The sequence below is a fragment of the Anomalospiza imberbis genome, chromosome 2 (genome assembly GCF_031753505.1).
Source record: "Anomalospiza imberbis isolate Cuckoo-Finch-1a 21T00152 chromosome 2, ASM3175350v1, whole genome shotgun sequence".
NCBI lineage: Eukaryota > Metazoa > Chordata > Aves > Passeriformes > Viduidae > Anomalospiza > Anomalospiza imberbis.
Genome location: NC_089682.1, coordinates 95,031,649 through 95,057,357, shown reverse-complemented (window position 1 = coordinate 95,057,357; position 25,709 = coordinate 95,031,649). Strand labels below are relative to the sequence as shown.

General features: G+C 33.4%; 1 protein-coding gene across 1 annotated transcript in view; it reads left to right on the top strand.

Annotated features, from left to right (window-relative positions):
• Positions 1–20,552, top strand: part of KLHL1 (kelch like family member 1) — a 182,268-nt gene extending 161,716 nt beyond the window's left edge. Inside the window, exons 8-11 of the mRNA XM_068182303.1 lie at positions 450–612; positions 13,441–13,653; positions 17,777–17,948; positions 18,991–20,552. Of these exons, the coding sequence (XP_068038404.1) occupies positions 450–612; positions 13,441–13,653; positions 17,777–17,948; positions 18,991–19,050 (608 nt within the window). The 3' untranslated portion in view covers positions 19,051–20,552. The remainder of the gene's footprint in view (positions 1–449; positions 613–13,440; positions 13,654–17,776; positions 17,949–18,990) is intronic.
• The last annotated feature ends 5,157 nt before the right edge of the window (positions 20,553–25,709 follow it).

The window sequence follows — 25,709 nt, the reverse complement described above, 5'->3', positions numbered from 1 at the left end:
AAGCAATTCCATTCAATGAAATCCCCCTTAGGTTGACAATAATCAGAGATCTATCAGGGATCCAGTCCCTACTTTATTATGTGCTTTACTGTATTCTAAAGAGTTAATTCATGGTCAGAATGTTAAGAGAAACCTAAGGGAATACAGAAATCAAAGAGGATCACATCATTGACAGGTTATTCTCTGAAGCAAACACTCTTCTCAAGAAATGAAATTAAGTTTGTTTGACAAGGCCTCTTTTTCATACAGCCATATGGAGTGGCATTGATTTCATTCCTGTTTGTTGATTCTTAATTAATCAAATCTCAGTTTGGTACTTCCATTTTCATTTTGAATATATAAGTTCAATTGTTGGTTGTGTTTTGGAAAACTTTTTTATTTTTTACTATTTTTTACTACTGATAGAGGAAACATACTTTTATCTTCTCTTACTTTCTCCTCCATTTTAGGAGTTACAGTGCTTGAAGGGCCTATTTATGCAGTGGGAGGACATGATGGTTGGAGTTATTTGAACACAGTTGAGAGGTGGGACCCTCAAAGTCAGCAGTGGACATTTGTGGCAAGTATGTCAATTGCCAGAAGCACTGTTGGAGTAGCAGCGTTAAATGGCAAGTGAGTAGGGTGTGCTTACTCAATTGAAACACTTCTTTGGAAAACCAATGAAGCTTAATTGTCATTGCTTTCCCTTATTAAGTTGCAGTGGCATTGAAATTTTCTGGAGTAGATCAAATGATCAAAGCTGCTTTAATAGCCCTGTTACTCTACAACAAACTGGTTTCAGTGGTGCACAGGCCATGCTGCAGACTAGCAGAAACAACATCTAGACCAATAACCCTGGAAATACTGATCTAAAGTCATGAAGAGCACCATATGATTATGCATCTATATTCCATCTTTGTTTCTTTTGCACAGCTGACCATATATTCAATGGTTCCCATTTAGTAGATACTCAACTGAATTTTGCATGACTTTTATCAAACACTTTTTAATTAAAAGAGATGTTATCTGTGTCCCAGAAAGGTAGGATGGATGCCATTGAAAACAGAAAAGCAGTGGTCTCACTGCAAAAAAAGTAAAAATATGCCATTGATTTTTATTCTTTTTATCTGAGTACCCATTTTTAAAAAATATCCAATAAGCCAAGAACTGCAACTTGAAAACATATGAAAGGACCTTTCAACGTTCCGGTGCTATTCTTGCTACATTGCTGTTTCACACAACTGACATTGACATGTGCTGCATTCCTCAGGATATTGGAAATGGATATCTCATTGAGAAACAAAATGTTGGATTTAACATTCAGCAAATAAATTTCAGTATGGAAGTTCTGAAGAGTTTTTTCTTGGTTATTCATTATGATTTATTTCTTCTGCAGTGAATTTAAATAAGTAAACAAGTGAAATCCTTGTTGAAGTAAGAGAGTTACAAACTATTCTGTGTGTGTATCTCTCACACTGCTTTGGGCACTTTACATAAAAAATATTTAAAATATGAGTTTCTTAAAAGATTTGAAAAAGTATAGCCACTTCTTTTGTATTTTAAAGTGAGAAACTATTCCCTTTGCGATCTTCCATTGCCCTATGGTTGGCTGAACTTGTTTTCCATTTAAATCAACTTTAATCAGAGAGATAAAAATTGTATTTTTCTATCAGCTTAAGATGGAAATAAATAAAAAAAGCTTTCATATTCTGATCTCATCAGGCTCTGAGTGAAGCGATTGATTTGTAAGCAACCTCTTATTAGTTCCTTATGTATTGAAGTGTTTCAGAAGTTCACTTGCATAGACCATGCAAGTAAATTGTCAACTATTTTGCTGCTCAAACAAATTGAAAACAATACTATCTGAATTTGGCACAACAGGGTGCACATAAATGAATGTTATTTCACTGAAATACATTTTAAAATTTAAACTGAAATTCTTATATAGACATATTCCCTAAAAGATGAAAAGGATTATATCAACATGTACATCATAATCTAATTTGAAAAATATTTAATTATTGAAGCAATAAAATCCTTCTGAATTTCTTGGAAATTCAGAAAAATAACTACCTGAAGTTTTGGGGGTTTTTAAATTTTAGACTTAGTCCATTTGCCAGGGTTCTTTTCTAAAATCATTTTGCCTTATTACATTTCAAAGTTTCTGTTTCAGTTTGCATACTGTTTCACCCAGGAGGGCTTAATGGAGTATCTTCCCCTACCCACAGAAAGGTCATCTGGTTGTTACCTCCAGATTTCCCAGAGTAATAGGATACAATAGCTACTATGCTTCAATGAGGAACACAGGCAATATTCATTTTCTTAAATGTCTTCTTAGTTGTAAGGAGAGCTAGAACAACTAATAAAAGAAAAAGGTGTTTTTTGAGATAAAAGAAAGACACATGACAAATTTATTTTACTAGAATTTCAACAGAACAATTTATGTGGTGCTACATATGAAATAAATACTTAAAATGAAAAACAGGTGAATAGTACAGGGATTTGAAAAGAAAAAGGACTCAATGCAATAACTAGGATGTCACAATTACCCCTGGAATTCTTTACAGATCTGTCCTGGGTTAAAAGAGTATTACAAGAGCAAGTTAATTAAATTACCTGACCATTCAAAGTGGTGCCAAAGGGAATAATATCATATGGTTCATGCTGGGCACATGAATACAGAAGTATTTGAATGACCTTAAGAAGCAACACAAGTAGAATATTTAGTAGTTTATATGTGAATTAACAAGCCTTGTGTCTGAAGAAAAGTAATGCTAAGAAGTAAAAGAAGAGGTGAAAAAAGCTTTGTATGTTGTTAGCACAAAAAAAAGAACAGAAGAAGAAATCTGGGGGAAAAAAAGGAAATGCTACTGAAGAATACATAAAGTTTAATTAATATTGGAAATATTTATGTTGTATTACTGTGTGGAATTCTTGTCATCCATAGGCAATATAATGTGTACCATGACTATCAAGAACGCATGTCATACCAAAGAAAAGCAACAAAGCTGATACAGTTGGCAAAGAAACAGATGCACAAAATAGCTGCAATTCAGATGGGAAAGTAGAGGTGAAATAAAAGTAATACGGGGACAACAAGATTGTGTACACAAACCTCTCATCAGGTTCAAAATGCCTGTTTATTGGATCATATAAAGGGCAATGTTATACGTTTTTATATAACACCAAAACCTGGAATCCGAGAATTTTCCTTTTCAGTAATATTTTTGTTTTCCCAAGTAAACAATGGGTTCTAGGTACCACTAACAATGTATGCTGAGGCTTTGGAGATTCCATCTCCTTCATCTTCATGTGTTTCTCATAGTCAAACAGTAACACAAGAGTGGAGTGTGTTATCCTTACTATATATAAAATTATTTATGTTTAACTTGATGTCTTTATTAATTTTCAACGTATTTTGGTAGGTGTTCTAAGACTTGCCATGACTGAAGAATTTGTTGGGATGAAATATGGTCAGTAATTCTGATATGGCAACAGCATCATCCTTTCTGCCTTGTTACTGTAAACAACCCCTTTGCAGAGATTGAAAGAGTGCATGAACTTCCTCAGATCAGCAATAGATACAGGTGTTAAAATACTAAATGTGGGATGGAGATCTACAATTTGAAATAACTGGTAGATGATGGTGCTTTTTATATGCAGATAGTGAGTAGATGTTGGGATGACTTATTTGAATCTTCTTTGGGGCTCACATAAGTGGTGTGTAACTAGTGTAGCAAGTTATACTATATAAAACCAGCCTTCTACAGTTGTCAGCAGATAGTGCTGAAGCAATAGAATTTTTCTACAGTGTGAGTTTGAAGCACCAAGGAACCAAAAGTGTGAAGAAGTCTATATTTTCCAGAAACTTTTTAAAATTACCACTTAACTATTTCAAGCTTTTCTCAATTTCTTAATTTTAAACTCAAGAAGAACAAAATAATCTGGTTGACACCTTCAATCCAATAAATAATAATAATTTTATTAACTTAAAATGTAAATGCCTCCAAATTTATAGCTAATACCATAGCTATTTATTATCCTTCTATTAAAAAAACTCTAATACATGAACTGCTCATTCCCTAAGAACACTAAACCTTTCCACTAATTTAATTTAATTTCAGAACATATTTTATGCTAATGGTGTAGTTCTAAGTGAAAATGAAATTTACTTTATCCACTTTCATCAGGAATACTCCTCAAAGACATTCTCTGTATCATAGAGATTTGCTTATGCTAATGCTTATTCTAAGCATTTTTGTGTCATTACCATAACTGAAGTTTTTCTATACTGCTCTGTTATATGTCCACAAAGACTGCATTACAAAAAAATATTCCTTAGTTTCTACTGGTATGTTCGAAATTATCAATATTTTTTGAAGCAACTGTAGCTTTCATGGCAGAAAGTCTGACCCTTTAGTCTTGATCCCTTTAGCGAATATCAGTAAATCTGTATTACAAAAGGATAAAATACTCATCTGTTGATGGGATCCACAGGCTGACTTTGAATGGTAGAACATCACAGCAGTGCCTAAAGTGTCAAAAATCATGACTTTGACACACACTGGCAAGCAGTTCAATCTCATGCTAACATCTTGTGGAGTCAAGGAAAAGGAGTCCTGCACTTTATTGACTGCCACATCCTCAAATATGTGCTATAGTGAACTTGATATTTCCCCCTGCTGTTTTTATTGTTTTTATTGTTTTTATTAAATACCACACAACACTGTTGGTATATGATAGATGAAAAAAAAGTGAGGAATTGTTTAATCTTAACTTTTTGAGAGGCAACTGGGTAAGTATTCTTTTAAATAATATTTTACTTTTATTTAAGGAAAAGTTTTGTGTTTGTTGTCTCTGAAGGAAAGTAAAAAGAGCAAGGAGAAAAGCTGCAAGAAAATATTTCCCATCAAAATCCATCTGACCACTTACCATTTGCTGTCACAGGCAAAATAGGCTTGACTAGGGGAAAATTAATGCAATTTATTAGTAATAAAAATAGATTCTGGCTAGTGAGAAACATCGCCAAATTTTAAAATGGCACCTTTCTTCCCCTCTTTCCCATGCTCAGTTTATGTCTTGTATAATGTTATAGCCCCACTCCTGGCTGATGCAGGGGGCTGGGAAATGGGGGTAGTGGTCAGACCATAATTGTTTCTCTCTGCCACTCCTTCCTCACACATTTCCCTTGCTCCATCATGGGCTCTCCGTGGGCTGCAGTCCTTTGAGAGATAACCTCCTACTGCAGTGTGGTGTCCTCCATAGGCTGCTGTGCCTGTGAGTGGTGATTATCTTAACCAGGAAAATGCAATGCCAATACTACAGGCAAGATGCATAAGCTGACCCAGAGATATTTTCTTTACAGGAACAAACCCCTAAGCATAGATCCTCTTAATCAAATACAACATATTTAAAATTGGAGTTGTTTGGCAAGCCTCATCTCTCTCCATTAATTATGTTTCTGTCCTTTTTCCTGTTTGCCTTAGACACTAATATTTTTTTCATATTTTTGTTGAAAGACAGTCCAACATAAAAAAACCCACTGCTTTTCTGGTTGTGTCATAATTGGTAATATCAAATTTTGTCTCTTAACTGCAACAGATAGAATTTAGATCAGATTTCATATTCTAATAATTCTGCTTAAGTACTGATAGAATATACTAATTGTTATTTTTAAAAATGCATTTGTATATACATATTTAATATTTTTCCCTTCACATCCATGCAAATTATTTGTTACATTTTCAATTTTTCTAGTTAGTTAGAGAGACTCATAACTATGTAGCTTTGGGATTTTTTTAATCATTATTTATCTATTTATATTCAGTTGCATTCATTCAGTTCCACCACTTTTGCAATAATTGGATTAATTTAGTAATGGATTTTCATAAATTGGATTATTGTTTTGGCAGTGCTTTCCCAGCTATTCTCTGTTTCATTTTGAATGGGAAACACAGAAAGCTACCCAATAGAGATGTTGACATATTTACAGTGGAATGTTTTGTTTTCAGGTCATTTAATGAGAAAAACTGGAAAGAAACTTGTGTTATTTAGATCAATATTATGTCTGCTGTAAATAGCAGTTACTTTAATTTAATATTCCCCTTACAATTATTGTGCACTATTACAAATTAACTATCAGAAAGTTTAGCCTGTTGAACCTTAATTTTCAAGAAAAATAGCAAAATTCAAACCAAATTAGTGTGAGCAGAAGAAAGGTTCTCAAAATCATCTTATAGTTAGTCACTCACCAGGAATATAATTGCTTTGAACTGACCTTGGAGAGATGAAGGTTAATAATTTCACAAAGACCTTAATAGTAGTTCAGTGTTTGGCATGAGAGAATTAGGAATGTATTACATTCATATAACCACCTACAAAACTTGATTTTATGGCTGATTACAGCCTCCTCCAGGAGTTCTGCTCCTTTGGCTTTCATGCATCATATAATAAACTATCTGTGGCATTTTCTCTTAGCAGAATCATTAAGGCTTATTACTAATTCAGTGCCCTGGTCTGGTCTTTTGTGCTTTTGCACATAAATTCATATTTCCTACATGGGGGTCTCATGCAGCTCACTGAATGTACCATTTAATTCAAAATGCATAATTTTCTCTCTTTCTCAAGCAAGATTTAACTTGTTATTTTACATCCAGCCTGGAAAGAGAGAGACTGCACAGGTCTACTTTTCTTTCTTGGGGTTATCTTAAAAAGATACAAACTAGATAAATATATGTCACTCTTATAAGAGAAAAGTGAAATCATGAATCTTTACTGTAATAATGAATCTTTAATGTAAAGCCACTATTTTTCCTATGGTCCAAAGCAGATGCATATGCAGCAAGGAAGCCTTCCTCTTTAGAAACAAAGTGATTGGTAGGAGACACAACAGATGCTAAAAACTTTGCTTATCTGCAGGGTGGGAACTTGATGAGCCTATTTTGTCTGGCTATACTGTGGCCACGGTCCCAGATGCTTGGACCACATTTCTATTTTGAATGTTTACTGCACATCTATGACTTGTAGTGTGTATGCCCCCTCTATGCCCTTTTCTTCATCCATCACCCACACAGCAAAATTTTCAGACTAGCTGGCTGTTGACTGTTGTACAGCTGGAATGACTGTAATTTGTGGTAAGGTCTGTCATTCAAGTCTTTTAATAAGAAACAACAAGTAATAAGTAATAATTATTTTTTATTCTGTAAGTTTTGTAATGGATGATAAATTCTGTGAAGATATGCATGTGATCTAGTATGGCATGAATTAAGTTGGACATGTATGGGTACTTCAAGCCAAACAGACATAGTGCGTTAACTTAGTCCTAATATGTGGCAGAAAAATGCAGTAGTGTCACTCCATCTAATTTAAGCTTTTAAATGTAACATATGCACAAGTTTAGATAGAAGGAAGCAGTGTGGATAATGCTTAGGAAAATTCACTGCCTATTTTTCAAGTGCGCAGCTTCCACAGTTAAGCAGAGATTTTTTTAAAAAATAGTCAGCAATCACTGTTTTCTCTCTTGTGATCAAGACTGCAAAAGGCATTAATATCCCATATTTTTCATTATGACTAAAGTCTGGCTTTTCATTATTATCTTTAGTGGGAGATGAATTATGAGAATCCAAACCTGTCTCACATGGTTCTTGGTGCCTATATGCTGGGACAGGAAGGAAGCCCTTGCGTAGTGCAGTTGGAGCAGTCTGGAGATCCTCCCCACACCAAATGTAGACTTGAACTTAGACTACACACAGACATGTGTACACATGTGCATTCCTGTGTGTAATCATGAGTATTCACATACTTCCTTATTTCCACATATGTGTAATCTGGAAGGATATTTAAATATACACATCTGACTGAAATTAAAGAAAGCTAAATATTAATTTAATACTCAACTAAATATCTTTATGGGCAACAGCTCCTAAATATCTACTATACTCAGCAGAATAGAAAGCCAAGCCATCTCCACTCTTAACTTCTTATTTTTCCAATTTGAAACTTGATTAACTTCTTAATAACTAATATTCGGGTAAGATGAAATTTCTTTTGACTCAGTAGACCAGCTTCAGATAAATCTTACATTATTGGTTGAGTTTGTTGAAAAGAGAAGGGTTTGTTCATTGTGAAGATCACAAGCTAAATGACCTAAAACTTTTTTGCAAGTCAGCCATATAATTGCAATGCATGGGTAATTTTCATACTTCAGCGAAGACTAGGGAATTGCTCAAAATTATTAAATAAAGGAAGTATTAATATGCTTGAATTGTGTTTTTTAAGGCTGATGTAACACTTCAAAATTTCATGCCAAACTAACAAGACAAGAAAGTATGACCTAAACTACTATATTTCCCATCAGTGCCATTTTTTTTCTCATAACTTTTGTTGCTTGAGGTTTTCTTTGCTTTTATGCCTTATTGGTGATTCACTTGTTCTTATACTAATCCATTCAAACTAAGAACAACACCTTGATTGGCATACATAGCTACTGTCATATAAGGAGAAAAGGAAATGTTTCAAACAGCATGCTTTCTGCCCACAATATTCTCATTAACTACAAGAAAATCAATATATTAAGTATGATGTGGGTATTTTTGCATGCTGCTAAAATACAGCAGTGCATTTTCTTGCCAAAAAAATTAATGTTGTCACATGTCTACTTCCATCTACATCATCTACCTAACCAGACAGTATCTCAAATTTGTCTTAGAAAGTCATTAGCTATTATTAAGAAATTTTGTGAAACTCTTTTTGCAATAGGAATAATAACAAACATACTTCAAAGGCTAGCTCACCAGTTACCAGCCTTAGAATTTTTTTGTTGAAAATTTTGTCTCTGTTCTTACTATGTTTTATTCTAAATGTACGTTGACCTATAGTTTTATAACTTAATTTTAATCCCCCTTTTATGACATTTTTATGCTGCTTCTCTTTTATAAATATTATATTTAATAACTTCTGGTTTAAATCAAACTCTTTTTTTTCCAGAAAAGCAATTATTCTGTATCCCACTATAGGGAAAATGAGACACATATTGAAATTATTCTTCCTTAGCTGCGGAAACTACAAAAAGGTGTAGATATTTTTAAATATTTTAGTCAAAATCAATAAATAAATGGATACTGAGGCAAAAAATGGAACAACTGTATGATTTAAAATTATTAAAGTCACAAAGAAAATTAGTATCATAAACTTTATCTCAGTCTAGCACAAAGTAATTCTATGGATTCACTAAAAATTCTTATTTAATGACAGATTCACTGTGTGTCTTAATAATGGAGCAAATAAAGGGCTTAATGTGCATGCTGTAGTAAATGATTAATTTACAAAGACAATTTTGCCATACCTACTTTATAGCCTGATAAAGTCAAGAATGTTTTTTAACTGGTGGAATCTGCATTGAGTCAATGGTCTTATATAGAGAATGTAGCCCATAAAATTCTGATTACAATTAAAATTGCTTGAAACAAGTTTTTTCTATTAGGAAACTAAAATTTCTGGTGTAAAAGTCAAACTTTTTCATAATAATATTATCCATGCAAAAGGTGTTTTTCTCTCAATATTTTATGTCACAGAATCATCAGATGGCTTGGGTTGGAAGGGATCTCAAAGATCATCTAGTACTAATCCCCCTTTCATGGGCAGAAACACCAGCCATTAGATGAAGTTCTCAGGACCCCCAACTAACTTAACAGCAGTTACTACTGATTTAATTCCAGGAACTTACTCTATCTATATTGTTTTCCATTGTTTTGGGAGTCAAATTCTACTTTTAATTTATTTCCCTACTGCATTGCCCTTCCAAATGCCCTTCCAAATTTACACACGGAAATAAGACTTCATTGATGCTTTCCATTCACAAAATTTTTATATTTTCAGCTTTTGATAGGGAACTACATTGGTATAATCAAGGCAGCATGGATAAATATCTCTCTCTATAGTCTTGATTCATAGACCAGGTATGGACTGATTCAGCAATGCAGTAGTCCAGCACTGATGAAAATTGTTACTGTCCCTCAGTTCTACCAAGCAGATATCTTTTGTGTCAGAGTAATTCTTTGCTGCTCTTTCAGACACACTGAAAGGCCAGAAAAAGGTACAAAAGGGCCTAAGCAAAAGACTGGATAAGGTCTTTGATATTCATAGTGAAAGAATTTTGAAAGGGAAAACCTCATTAAGAAATGCATCAAGGGCATGATTCAACTGGTTCCACAAGCCATACCCACCTCACATCAAAGGCAGTCTGGTCTTTTGAGGTTGGCTTGTCAAACTGAATTTAAAACTGGCTTTTCTGAGTAGTTATCAAAGGTTTGTAATGACAGAACTGAGATAAATGCTTTTGATCCATCTGGTCATGATTTCTCCTAATGTTTCCTACTATGAGACCTCTACTTCATTTTCCTAGCCAATTATACATATAGTTATATATATATAGATATGTTCAGGAATCTCTCTCCATCTTAGTAAAAGAAGTGACAAAACCCTGAAAAGAGAGAAGAGGCTGAGCTTGGCCTAATTTCATATCTGTGCAATGTCTGAATCAGCTGAAATGTAGACTATTTAGGAATAGAAATCTATAATATCTCCACAGGCAGAACTTTCACTGTGATAAAAGTGGTCAGTACTGGATGCTTAATTTTCCTTGTTGGTCTCACTCTCTAAGCAGGGATAAATGATTATTTTTTTTATAATAATTCTAATTTTGATGGGATACACCATGGAGAGTAATTCAGCTAATTCAGAGAAATACATAATATTTTTCCCTATAGAAATTTTATTACAAATTTTTGACAAGTTAGACCAAGCTGAAAAAAATGTTTACTTTAAAGTCATCTAATAAAATAATAGCCTAAGCTCTAAAAATGAAGAAAGACTACTAAATAGCTTTAATTATAAGTATTTCAAAAGTTTCAGATAGCTGTACATTATCCTGAATATTCAGTGCTTGTTGCAGAGCTGTTCCCCATTCATTTTTGGCCTTTGTGAACATGGATTTGGAAATTTGACTGAAGACTGGAAGCAATTTTTGACTGAATTGTTCAAGCTCAGCTACAACCAGAGCTTTAAAGCAATTACTTCATTTCCAACGTTTTCTTGTCTGAACTATTTTTATTTTACCCTTGTGAAATTAAAAAAAAAATATTAATGATTTGTTAGAGATAAAAGATAGAAACACAATCAAACTCTAAAATTTTATTTCCAAAATATGATTTTGAAAATTAATTTTGTTCAGAATAGCTGAGAGCATTTTAGCAACAGATTAGGTGGTCCCACTTTATCAGCTACTTATGAACAGCATTTGCTGTCTTTTTACCAGCAACTCAAGAGTGCCTTCAGCTGTATTTTATTAGCTGTCTCAATTGGAATAGAGGAATGAGAAAGTATGTTTTACTTTCAGTTTGCAAATATCAGCTTATTGATTTATTTCAGTTGAAAGACAATGGAATAAATAAGAACTTTTCATGCCAGAGAAATATCAAAGTGGTGGGGATTTTGACTATGGGATACACAAGATAATTTGCATTGAAGTCTGCAGAAGTGCTGGTTCTTTGCATTTTTAAAATGGTGTTCAGTGTTTACATGTCCAATTATCTGCTTAGAAATAAATTTGATAATCTCAGAAATATTAATAATGGTTTGTATTTTTGGGGATCAATTCCCTTACTGACATGTAGTTGTCTACTGCCATTTAAATGGCTTCAGGGTGCCAGCAGTAATTTTTTTTTTCTACTGTTTTTTGTGCTGTACTATTTTCCATATCTCTCAGCCTGGAATGTCAACATACCTTAAATGTCACAAAAAATGTTTTATCACTGGCTATGGGTAGCTGAACCAAGTCACATCTTTGAAAATGAAGATAAGATCCTTGCAGACACCTATATGTAAATGTTTATATTTACATTTATATTACTGTAAATGTTTTTGGTCACATGTTTCAATATTTTTAGTGCTGTTCCTTAGGCTCAGATGACTGCTCTGAGTGTAAAAGCAAGTTGGACATTGTAGATATCCACAGATTAACAGAATTGGATACTTTAATATTGATTTCATCTATAGATATCTGATAATCATAAATAAGGTTAAATATGTTAGGTCTGAATCCAAAGAAAAAGTGTATTTGCTTTAGTATCTCTCACAGAGGAGTATGGATTCTCCAGGGTGCTTTAGTCAGAGCACAGGTATATCTGTCAGGCACTACCAAAATGTTCTCATGCTTCAGTGACTTATTTAGTGGTTGTATAGCACTTCCTTATTCATCAGAATCCATACCAATGAAATGTAATGACAAATGCACATTTAAATGGCTCTGAATTCATGGAGTGCTTAGGACAGTAAAAGCTTCCAAATGAGTAATTGCTTTACAGAGACAGCTTTCACATCCGAAATTGCCTAGTGGTTGGACTTTAAAATAGCCTGTGTTTCTATTAGTTAATCTCCAGGCACTATATAAAAAGCAACAGACTGCAAAAAGTTTCATACAGAATGAATGCAGCATGGTATTAGGGGGAAAGAACAATCAGAACTATTTCCTCGTGGGACCCATTATAAACAGTAGAATGAAACAAGTTTCTTGCCTGCAGATACTTACAAACACAACATCTTTTTTGTTAAAGCACATTTTTATAATTGCAAGTTTAAAATACTCTTCAGAAGTTGTCCATGACTTTCCAACATAACTCTATCCTCATAAAACATTCTGATGAAGAAAAACAACAAACCATGCTTGGTGGTTATAATTTTCTTGCAAAGTAGACATGTTGCTGTTAGTTTGGGTAAGAATTTTCTTCAGTGTAAGCAAGAGCCTTGCAACTAAGGTATTAATTTTTAAAAATCCATATTTAAAACTTAATGTGATAGTCCTATCTGCAACACATTTCATATTTGATCTCTACTATATTCTAAGTGTAAAATTCATGCTGAAAATATGTTCCCATTGATAGATCTTTTTGTGGAATTTGTTGAATATCAGATCTTGTTTTCCATATTGTTTGTACTTCTTAATACTTTGATGCACAGAAAAAACACAGAGGAACTATAATAAATGGATTGGATATTTCTTCCTTGTCTGGATTACCAGTTGTAAGTTTGCACTTCCACTTCCAGCTCATAGATGGTGAGCTTAGGCAGCAACCCTGCTTACATGATTTTAAAATCTATAGAGACAAACCTGCATGTCATTTGTGGTGCTCTTGACTGAATATACAGTAATGAAAGAATGAAAATATTCATTAGCAGAAAGAAATACCTTCCTTTCTCTTCAGGTAGACAAAGCACTAAATAACACATGAGTTTGGCAACAATATTAAACACATCTGTGTTTTTTCACTATGTGAAAATCACAGGATTTCAAATATTATGTATTCTTTTTTTCTATTTTCTGATGTCAGATAAAAAACGAGATACTCATTGTTTTTATTTCTGCTCTTGTTTTATCAACATTTTTATTTGCATGGACTTTCTTAGGTTATATTCGGTTGGAGGTCGGGATGGAAGTTCATGTTTGAGTTCAATGGAATATTATGATCCTCACACAAATAAATGGAATATGTGTGCTCCTATGTGTAAGAGAAGAGGAGGTGTAGGAGTGGCTACCTGTGATGGCTTTCTTTATGCAGTTGGAGGTCATGATGCTCCTGCTTCTAATCACTGTTCTCGACTGCTGGACTACGTGGAAAGGTATCATACTATACATGCATTTTTAAAATACAAAATAATATCTGATAGCATTATTTTCTTAGCTTAGTAATGGTAAATTTAAGCAGATGTTCTTAACTCTAGAAATGTCTAATTAGTATTTACTTGAAAAATTCTATAAAGATGTGTGAAGACAATCTCTTTGAAACTTATTGTAATCCCTTTTTATTCACAGTACTATTATATATTACCACAAACACAAAAATCTACTCTTTTCACATCCAATTTAAGTAATTTTAGGAAACGATATTATGCATTGCAGTGTCACAAACTAAAAATTGTAGAGATAAAAATTTTTCCTTGAAATAATTTTATAACACAAAATTGAATTGTGTTTAGAATATTTTCTAACTCCAAAAACATAGTTAAGCAAAGAAGAAATAAAGCACTGTTTAAGTGATGGATATTCACAGTACAATGAATTCCTTCCTTTATCAAAATTGCCACTTTCTAATGTGGTGATGTAAGCTTGATACACTGTATTTACAGTACTCCGAATTCTGCAAGTAGATTTTCTACAAATCCAAGAATATCTAGTAGGGCAGTACAGCACAGATGAAGTGATTAAAGCACTCAATTTAAAGGTATTCTTCAAATTTTTCATGAATGTTTGACTTTTTGTTTCTGTTTCTGAATGCTATAAAATAGAATAAGAAAAATATTCACTCCAAATGTGTAAAGATTTCAAAAGTTAAAGTCAGTATATTTGAGTAATTGGTTTATCTTAACATATAAGCTGGGAAAGATTTATCTCATCATTTCTTGTCAGAAGGGCTTAATTAAATGTCAGTTATTTCTTTTGCTAAGTCCAGCTTAGTATTCAATATTTAATTGAAAAATTATAAGTTAAAACTTAAGGTATCCATATAATTTTGCTCAGTCTTATTGTCATCTCTACTGTATGTTAGCAAAGATCATTGCCAAATTCTTCTCATCTCCAACAGAGGGACAGTTAATCAGGGAAATCCCATGATGCCTGTACTTACAGGGCCTATGCTTGTGGATCTTGATTTATAAGGAACAATAACAAGAATTTTCAATTAAATAAATTTATATTAAGACTACTAGTGACAGACTTAATGAGATATTTTCAACTACTTCTGTTTATTGGTACTCAGAAGGGATCTTTTATTTCATTTTTCAGTCTCTGAAAAGAAAACCCTTCTGGTGTTGATGACAAACCATACTCTATCGCATTTGTCTTTCTCAGGAGAGACTGCAAAAATGAGCTAAACCTATCCTTATGCTGTTTTATGTACTACTATTAGAGTGACAATATATATTGTATCCCTCATCTAGGTATTTTTTCCATGGTATCAAAAGGTGTGGATGATGTACTTCATCAATAGTTAGCTTTGAGACTAAAAGTTGGGCCTAACAAACAAAAACTTGTAAGACTATTAACTTACATTGAGTGCATGTGAATTAACTGGTGGACTCCACTGAAATGTAAAAAAACTCTTATGGCCCTCGCAGTGATTAATTAATTTATAAGATAACTGGAATGTTATTTAGTGTGTCTGGTTTTTTATTCCAAAATAATGCATCATTTTCAAAAACCAAAAGCTCCTCCATATCTTAGGAAAAATAGAATAGTAAGTGATGAGGAGGTCTATTAGTCTGAGTAATTTTATATCTCTCTGAAATTTTTTCTTTCTGAAAATATTGAAGGCCTGCTTTTTAACTAAGTCTCTTCTTCTTCAGGAATGAGTCTGCTTTAGTCATTTTGTCATTCTGATGCAGCCTGGTAGGATGTGCTTTATTCCAGTATCAGTTTGTTCCTGGAAGACTGTCAAAGCAGACATAATATTTTAAAATTTATTTTTGAGATTATGCAAATATAGTGGAGGCAGTAGATATGTGTTTTCTTAATGCTACTGCCCAATAGTAGTTAGGTATTCCAGTTTACTTTCTTCTAAGGGTGATACAATTTTAAAAGATTTCCTCTGGATTCAAGCATTCTGTAATAAATTAATAGTTACATCTCACTCATCTTCACAAGTTGATAAAGTGCTATCTTCTATTCCTTTTTAAAGGCAAAACAACTACTTTCTTCATAAGAATTATAAAATTTTCAAGATATTTTGTCAGATTTCATAAAGCAGCTTTTCTTTTTCAAATGTTCCTCAAAATTTGACAGATGCTAAAAATATAGTCATTTGACCTACAGTTTTTTTCCCCCTTCATCTCACCTTGATTTCAAAATTGATTTCTTTCCACATTCAAGAGCTTTTATCATAACCCTGCTCAGCCTACGGCATACTAGTTATTATAAAGATGGCATATACAGTTGCTTTTTAGCAGCAAAAAGGATGTAAGAAATCTCAGGTGTTTTCCTGGCAGTTACAAAGCCAACAAGTTCTCTTGCAGTTCTATTTTGATGACAGAATTGAGTTATAAGGATTCATTTTAGCCTTGCATACCTGTTTATTGGAAGAAGAACAAAAAAAAAGGTCAAATGATGATGTCAGTTGTATTATTTTCCAGCTTTAACTTTTGCACCTCCTCACCTTGGCCCTTGCAATTTAAGAGCAGTGTATGGAGGAGTCTATTAAACATATATTAGCTTTAGGCAGGCAAAGATACAATGCACACTGGTGCATTTCTCTGGATGGGAAACTGTTTCAGCTAGAGGCACATGATGCTGTCGTTGAAAAACTCACAGAGTCTTTGAAAAAAATCCTTTTTTTTTTTTTTTTTTTGGCTTGTTACATGTTCATTTTCCTTCCACATATTCAAGCAATATTTTGCAGTATTTTCCTCTAAAGTTAGGAAAGACATTTATCATATATCTAGATATTTGACATTTTATTTTCTGAGAAGTCCCCCAAATGTCAGGATTAGCAGCTAGCGCTCAAGTAGATAATTTTTTTTAAAATGTATTTACCTCTCAAGAACAATATGAATAAGGTTACAGACAATTCTTTTATTGTCCAATTTAAAAGTTTTATTTATGAACCAAAAGGCTGTTACAAGCAAAACACTGTAACATTGCTGTTTCAGTGCTTGTATTAGTATATATATATACATATATATATATATATATGTATATATATATAAATTTCATTGTTTAAATATTGTTCAAATATGTAGGACTTCAAACAGAATCCCTCCAAGTTGCTTATTGATAATAGGACTTACTAAAATACTTACACATTTAAGCAAATTACTAAAGTCAGACTATTTAAATTATTTGTAGACCAAAACTGCTTATTTTCTCCACTGATCACGATTCTATTACAAAGTATACTTGCTTAAGGACGGATGAAATTAATTTTATTATACTGTGATACACTATTCTGTTTTAGTAATATTTGACATCTAAAAATGAGGTATCTAGTGTAACCTAATACTCCAGGCATCCTTGGTAACAAACTATCAAAAGATAATTAATTTCTGGTTTATGCATGTCCAAAAGAGTGACAATAGAATGACTCTGAAATTAAACAATTTTACCTTTTTAAGGAATATCCAAATGAAAACCTATGTTAAATATTTAAAGGTTTAATATTTAAATTTTAAATCACCGTCACTATACAAAAGGATTTTTACTCTGAGTTTTACAAATTCAGAGGGGATTATGTTTTAAAACCAGTATTACTTTATCTACTTGAGCAAATATCAGAAGACACTAACTCTAATGCAGTTAAGTAGAATACATAGGAAGGATGTAGTATAAATTCAGAAATTAAAATATAGTGAAAATTAATTTTAGAAATAATATTTATAATCTTTTTGATGTGCTGCAGGAAATACCCCACTTTAAATGTATACATGACATATAAACAAATTTTACACCCATCCGTTCAGATATTGCTCATATATTTTTCTCAGACCTCTTGATGATACACTATCCTACAAATATCTTAGTTTATTCTAGAAGTTCAGCTGAGCAAAAGTTTCTAATCAACATCTAGAGGGTTGAATTGGGAGCACAATAAATCTGTATCTTTTCTTTTTGATGTTAGGAAGAATTTTTTTTTATAGGCTACTAAAGGTTTGGTTTTTTCCCCCCAGGAAAGAAAAAACTATATTCAAGTGAAAATCAACATGAATTGATGTTTGTCTTCTCTCCACATACCCAGTTTCATTTTTCTTTGCTCAGGTATGACCCAAAAACTGATACATGGACAATGGTGGCTCCACTGAGTATGCCTCGAGATGCTGTTGGTGTCTGTCTCCTTGGTGACAAATTATATGCAGTAGGTGGCTATGATGGTCAGTCATACCTGAACACTATGGAAGCATATGACCCACAAACTAATGAGTGGACACAGGTAATTATAAAAAATTATAAAGTTTATTTTATGTATACACATGTGAACACACACATATACACACATATGTATATACACATATACACACATATACACACATATGTGTATGAATTAGCCATTCTAAGCTTTCTTTAAACCTAGTACAAGAAAGGTGCATACTTCAGAATCATGATCTTATCCTAAAATAAGCATTTAAAATAGGTGAGATGTGTTATAGTCAAGAGTGCAAGGGGGAACTTCTGTTTACAAGCTTAAATGTAGACACAAGTACTTTAAAGTTAGTGCAGAAGCCCATCTTTTTTAATCTATTATTAATTACTGAGAAGAGCATTTTTATGATGTTCTGTAGGAGATATGAAATTAATTTGGGAAGATTATATTTTTGCAAAACCACCAGTTCACATTAAAAACCATTAATCAACATGCTTGGACAGGCAGTTTGGAGACGTATAAACAATGTTGTGATTTATACAATTGAAACAATGTTGTGATTTATAGAGTTGCACCAATTACAGTGTGTTGTTCCGTACATATAAACTGACTCTACTGTGATAGTTTCAGCAAGATTCAGTTCCCTAAAGGTTTTAATCCTTGTGTTGTCTTGAATACTGTTTAAAATTTCCAAACTTATTCTAAAGGACTCTTGAACCTGTTTAGGAATAATGGAACCATACATTTCTGTATTGGTAGTTTACACCTTGCCTCAAGGACTAAAGTGGAAGCATCAGCCACAGCCTGCAGAATACAGAAACCCCTCTCATATCAATGGTTCAAAAAATTGATGACAACTCTAAAATTAATTCCTACTTGCTGTTCTCATACTTTCAAATGAAAGATGTCAGGTGTGAGTAAGCAATTTTAAATTACAATAGTAGCATAATGTGGATTTTATTTATTTTTAGCAACTTATACTCCCATTTGTTTTGACCATTTTAAAATAATTTTGACACAGCACTTTGACAATGTTTGCATGGCTTGTTCCTCTTTGTCAATCTTTTGCATGGTTTTCCTATTCAGTTAATTTGTGTCTGTTTTTCTGCAGATGGCTTCCTTAAATATTGGAAGGGCTGGTGCCTGTGTTGTAGTCATCAAACAACCCTGACTTTTTCAGCACTGCTTAGGATTTTACTGACTGTGAAATGATTATTTTTCTATGAAACAAAGAGAATGATAACTTCACAAGAACAAGGATCTACACAGTGAATACACTGTTGATCACAGACTTGAAGAAGTTTGGAAGTGACAAGGATTAAGTATTTATGCCCTATAAAATCATAAAACCGTTCACAGTCAGTGAACAATAAAAATGCCCCTGGAGTATTGTAGGCGTAAATATGTGAATGTAGAGTAGTAAGTTCAGGTATTGTTCTCATGAATGTGTTCTGGAGAACTGGATAATCATGGGAAATCTACACAAAGAGTGGTAAGGAATATGAGAACAGTTTTCATGGCTGGAAAGAGAACTGCAGAAACATGAAAGAATATTTAATCAATTTTAAACTGTGTTTTTTAAAAGAGAAAAGTGGATAGTAATATAATTTTTTTTTTTTTTTGCTGTTCAAGTCTTGTCTTCAAATGGGTTATGGTCTTCTCATTTAAATGAACAGTTTGACTTAACTGAAAGGAAGAGGCCAAATGGTCTGGATATTCATAGTGACTGAGCTGTGACTCTAGAGCAGGAAGAAACACAAAACTAAAAGTAGACTTTTTTTGTAACTTCAGATTGTACCTCCTCATCTGTGCTAATGCATCTTATAAATGAGTCTATTGAGGGGGAAGCCTGTGTGTTTAATCAAGTAATATAAAGCAGTCCTTTGGCTGCACTGGGGCTTTGTTGCAAATAAGGGAGTCGAAGAAACAATTACCTTATTCTTTCTTAATCCTATATTCAATTTAAGCATGTGGGCTCTAACCTCATTGTTTAATGCATCTACTGCATGTTGGAAGCTCATGACAAGATGGAAAATTGATCCCCTTATTTCACTGCATCATGGTAATGGATGTACCGTGACAAGAACAGTCTATAGAGACTCTTCTAACATTTCCGGAGGGATAAAGATCCTACATTTTATTTTTTTCTGATGCTTGTACATACACAATTTTGCCTACTTAGTGCTGCAAATTTATGACTTTCCACTTATGACTGCGAAAAATTACAAGTCAGGAAATCAGAGTAAATGCAAGTGGAATACGGAAAATTAAACCATTTGATCTAATAAATTTCATATGGTAAATATACTAGTGTCATCTGTGCTTCCCTTTAGGGTTCATAATTTCTGCCAGTAATGATAGTTTGAGCTTTTGATTTGGCAGTAGATTTGATGCTAATGCTTTCTATCTGCTCAGCTGAATAAGTTAGAACCTAAGGCCACTACTGGAATGTGAAATTCTGCTATTCAGGGATGCACAGCTCCTGGGAACAGGGCACTAAATATACTTCTCTAAAGCCTTGCTGATCCTATAGGAAACATTTCATGGCCCAAAAGCAGAAACTTCACAATCCTCTGTCACTAGCAATTTTGAGAAGGAATTCTGGTTGCATGTAAATGAGTTTTCTTAGCAGAAACCTCTGCAATCATTGGAGATTGAAAAATACGTAGAGCTTCCATCTTGGGACATTTGATTTGAAGATGTGTCTTTCCATCTAACTGCATCAGTATGCATGGAGGTCTTTGTTTACTGATGTAAGCTGAACTGCAATTCTGAAGCCTAAGTATATGGATTTAAATCTTTTAAATATTTCTCTGTCCTAATTTGGAATCAGCTGAAAATGATTCAATATTAATTTTCCACAGCCAGTTGCCTTTTGAATTGCAATTAGTCTTTCACACACAAGCATGTGAATTTTTTTCCAACTACAACAAGTTGTTGAATAAAAAATGTTACCTCTCTAAAGAATTTGCTTCACATAAACAGAAGTTTTGGAGACCAAATGAAGAAGGTTCTAGAATTATAACTGTAATTAAATATAGATATTAGCATTCAGAACTCCTACAGAGATAGTTAGAGAACTTAGAAATTGAATTTTAATCCTATTCCCAGAACTTTCTTTTGATTTCATTATATTAATACATAATAGAAATATTATTGCTCTACCTATACACAGATCTACAAAGTTGGATTATTCCTGTTGATTTCGTTCTGTGCCAAATTTGTTTTAAGTGCCTTGATCATTATTTTCTTCCATTTATCCTCATTTCATTTTTGATTCTCAATTTCCTTTTCTACTTTTTCAATTTGCTTTTATTTTACCAAAATGATTCTAATGTGATTTTTTTCAGTCTATTCCACTTCTCTTCTGAAACAATAAAATTAATATTTGTTTTATTTTGATTATGTAAAATCTAGCCACAATAAGAACTGAAATTGCCTTTCATATTTATACAAGTGCTACATGTTTCTTCTAAAGAGAATTTATGAAAAAGTTAATTTTTTTTCTTTTGCCAAAAATAATAATAGTTTTACCTTTTTCTCAGTGGGAATATATTTAAATCCAAGTACTATGTAATTGTACTCTTAATTTCTGTGGTTCATTAAGACCCATTTTTTATATATAAGAGTTAAAATCACTTCCGATGCACTAAATTGTGCTAAACAGTATTACGTTTACTTATTTAGAAAGCCGCTGTCTTTTCTCTCACATAATCTCTTTGATTTCAAAGTATAAAAATCACAGTGAAATCAGAGCTGCAACAAACATTAATTTTACTAAAATCAATGACTAAATTCCTTGTAATGTAGATATTTCCTAATATGTTGGGACCCTTGTATATCTACATATAAAAATGTCAATTATTAGTTATTCTTTAGTGGAGCTCTTTTTCTTTAGTGGAGCTCTTTAGTATTGACATTATGTGATCCGATTTTATAGAAAAGTTTTCATTGTTATCAAAGTCACAAATAAGCTACGAATATTGTTGCATTGGCTTTAGTTACATTTGTTCAATAATTATTTTAATATATGTTCTTGCAGTCAAAATACTGATATTGTTAGAAATCAGAAGTAAATTTTAAAAACTCCTTTTACGTATAGAACAGACTTTTTATTCATATGAAACTTGTCCAGTTATTAAGACTATATTAGGATGCTTTCAGGGAGTTGCCCGCCTCATGAAAAATTTGCCTCTGTTAAGCTAACATTAATTGATGTAAGGGAACCATTTTAGCATAGACAAAGGATCGTTTCCTTGGATACCATTCTCTTCTACAGAAACCTGCTGTCAGGTCAGTTGACCATTATTTTAAAAGTGCTTACGTTAAAATATATCTAGAAATAGATATTTATTATACCTATAATCTTATCTCTATATATTATTCAGATACTTTCAATATGTTTAGAAGGCCCATATAAATTCCCTTAAATGTTTATGTCTTAAATATTTTATATTATTTCAATAAAAGCATCTCACCAAAAAAAATTCAAGTCATGTAAGTTTTAATGGCTCAAACCTTGATGTCCATGAGCAAACACCTAAAACACTGTGCATTACGTTTATGAATGAAATATACTTTTTCCACAAGAGAATTTACATTCTGGAAAACTTTCCTTATTATTTTGTCCACAATGAGCTGGGGAAAAAAATGTGACCTATGACTGATGTTATCTATGAATTTGCATTAGTTACTTCATCAGGAATAAAGAGAGAAAGCATTTCCACAAAGGCTTCATAAACGTTCTTTTACCTTTTATCAAATAGCAGTAATAAATTGCATCATATAAATTCTTAAATTATCAAATTATTGGATTTTTTTGCATTTACTGTACCAAGAAAATGTGCATACACTGGGTAAGGCAGGCTCACTGCCAGCTCAGAATCTCAATAGGTTAAAGTAACTTCAGATATATTTCTTCAAAAACAGATTATCCATGCAGTATATCTGTTCTAACTTAAATGAGAATGCATAAAATACTCAGCAGAATATTTATTCTTCCACATTATTCTAAATGCTGTGTAAAGCTGCTCAAATTGGCATAACCTTGCAATTCCTTGCAAATTCCCTCATTATAGTTCTGCTTCATAGTTCATGGGGACTGGATACACTTCAGGACAGTGAAACAACTGAAAATCATTAAATCAGCATAAGTTTGATTTCCACGTGCAGGACTACAGCTGTCAGACATTAAACCATAAAGAAAATTACTAGCACAGGTAAGAATTGTAGTGACAGGGAACAATACAGCTCCAAGTCACTGGCAATTCACAGCTTCACCTTGGGGAATCTATGCAGCTGCCAAATTCATCACCCACTAAGAGCTGCAAAAGTAGTCAAAGCTGAGGTATAAGCAACTTTCACTTCTATCACACCATACTTTTCCAGATTTCCCAGGATGATTAAAAAATGCACAAAAATTAAAATAATGATGATAATAAATCCTCTCTTTCAGAAGTCTAGTACTGCTCAGAATTAGGTCTGTGAGCCAGGTTCATGTTCAGTGTTCTTCGCTTATGTGGCCTAAGTTGTGTGTTAAGTCTGGTGACATCTTTAGTGAACTCTTTCTATTGTCCTCAACAAAAGTATTAGAACAGGGCTGCCTTTGATGGCCTCCAGGAAGAAATAATGTTCCAAAGGTGAGATGTTTCCATTAAATAGATGAGCATTCAGTTTAGTCACCCCCACATAAGTGTCTGATACCATGTGAGATGCCCAAAACTATCTGAGTCATCCACACTGGGCTGGCACGTATGACACAGATGAAGTTATGGAGTGGTAAAAGAAGTTTGAATGGGCTGTAAAGTATTCCAGATTATATTAGATACCTTTTTGTAGGCAAATAGAATTAGAATCCATGATCTCTCATATATATATATATATATATATATATATATATATATATATACATATATATATATGCATATGCACCCAGTGCCACTAGTTATTTGAAGTTATTATCTAACAACCCACCTGTGTGATGGGACAGCCTGAATTTAAAAATATTTTACTTAGGTAGCTTACACTTCAAATTATTAACCTCGATTTTCCAATGAATGATACAAATAGTAAACATAGGTGTGATATTCATTAATACTCATTAATGTTGGGAAGTAAAGGTAGTGCTAACTTGCAGAGATCCTCTTTATAAGGAAAATGATCTTTTTTTGCATCACTTCAGTCAAAAATGTGTTCTGTAAGCAAGTCAGGAGTAAATCACCCTTACTCAGCAGTTATTGAAAAAAATCACCTACATTAGTTGCTATTACCTAATGTAGACTTTTTGGGTTTGTGTAGCGGCGCATTTTGGGGGACCCTCCAGGGTGTCCCCGGGGGGGCCCCCCAAGGCTGTGAGTTCACTGGTAGCAGCAGGCAGGCAAGGAGACTCCACACGGCTTCTGAGGGTGCTCATTAGATGAGGGGTTATTGGGGGTCCTACCCCCAGGAGGCAGCATGGTTTCTGAGGGAGAGGGGGGAAAGGGGAATGAGGGGGGAAAGGGGAGGGGGAGAGAGGGGCTGAGAGGGCACCGGCCAGGAGAGCCAGCGAAGAGAGAGAGTGAACCGTCCCCCCGTCCCCCCGGCACACTGAACAGGGAGATTCAAAGTGGGCGCGGAACTGATCGGGCCAATGGGGTTACAGACACAGGATACTGCAGGGGAGGATCACAGGCTTGGAATAAACCGTAAATTTTCCAGGGGTGAGACAGAACATATCATTTAACTATAATATAACACCACAGGTTAGGTTTTCTATTTAACAATAAAATGTTTCTGAGTGCAATTCTGTAAAGGTTTGGGTGGCACATTTCAGTCATATAGTGGAAAATCTCACATATAGACATGCTGTGAAAACAGAATATTTGGCTTAGGTTCTTGGGTGCTTTATTTTTCTTGTTTGTACATCTGTATATTTTCCATGATATCAGGTAATTTTAAATGGTAATTTGTTCCACTTGAAAGGTAAAAGAGAAAGAAGACTTGTTATAGCAGGCTGAATGAATAAATATCCATCTTGTAATAAAGAGAGTTCTGCTGTGTAAATGTCCATATCAGAATTATACATCCAAAGGATTTTCTTATAGCCTGAGTAGAAAAATCACTACTTCCAGGACATGATTCATCTCATTAATAGGTGAAATAAATTACACTTTGAAAATGTGTTTCTCTCAATTGACAGCGAAAGTGCCTAAAATGACTAGTTCAGACAGAATTTCTTAAGTTGGATAAGATGCATCTCTACCCTTTGATAAATACCTAGAAGGAAATGGCCCCACAAACGTTTATTTCCAATAAATATGACAGGAATTTAATTTAGAATATAACTCCAAAACTCAAATATGCATTGAAGAAAAACAATTTTCCTGTTCTGAAATCAAACACTCTTATGCTATTCAGAGAGTGGATAATTTGGAGCTTTCAAATGACATGCAAAAGAAGCAGAAGATATCTCTTTGTTAACCTAGAAGGAGAAAAAGTGTACAGAAAATTGCAGCTGCAGCTCCTGGCTACCTACATTTTTAGATATCTTGAGGGATAAGGGAGCAATTTAATACAGTAACTTGCAAAACATATCTATATAATTAAACTTCACAAACTTTCAAAACATGAAATAGGATTATTTAAAAACAAGATTGCTATAATCAATGTGCATCATTATTCCAGCCCCTTGTGTGGGAAGAAAAAAACTGGAGAAAAGCAGACACCTCCCACCAGATGGGTCATCTCAGCCAAATGTAGGCATACAGAAAAATCACCTGTTTTCCTCTTTTATTTATAAAAGTACCAATGAGAATAAACAGATGTAGGCACCTAAATTAGTAGAAATACAAA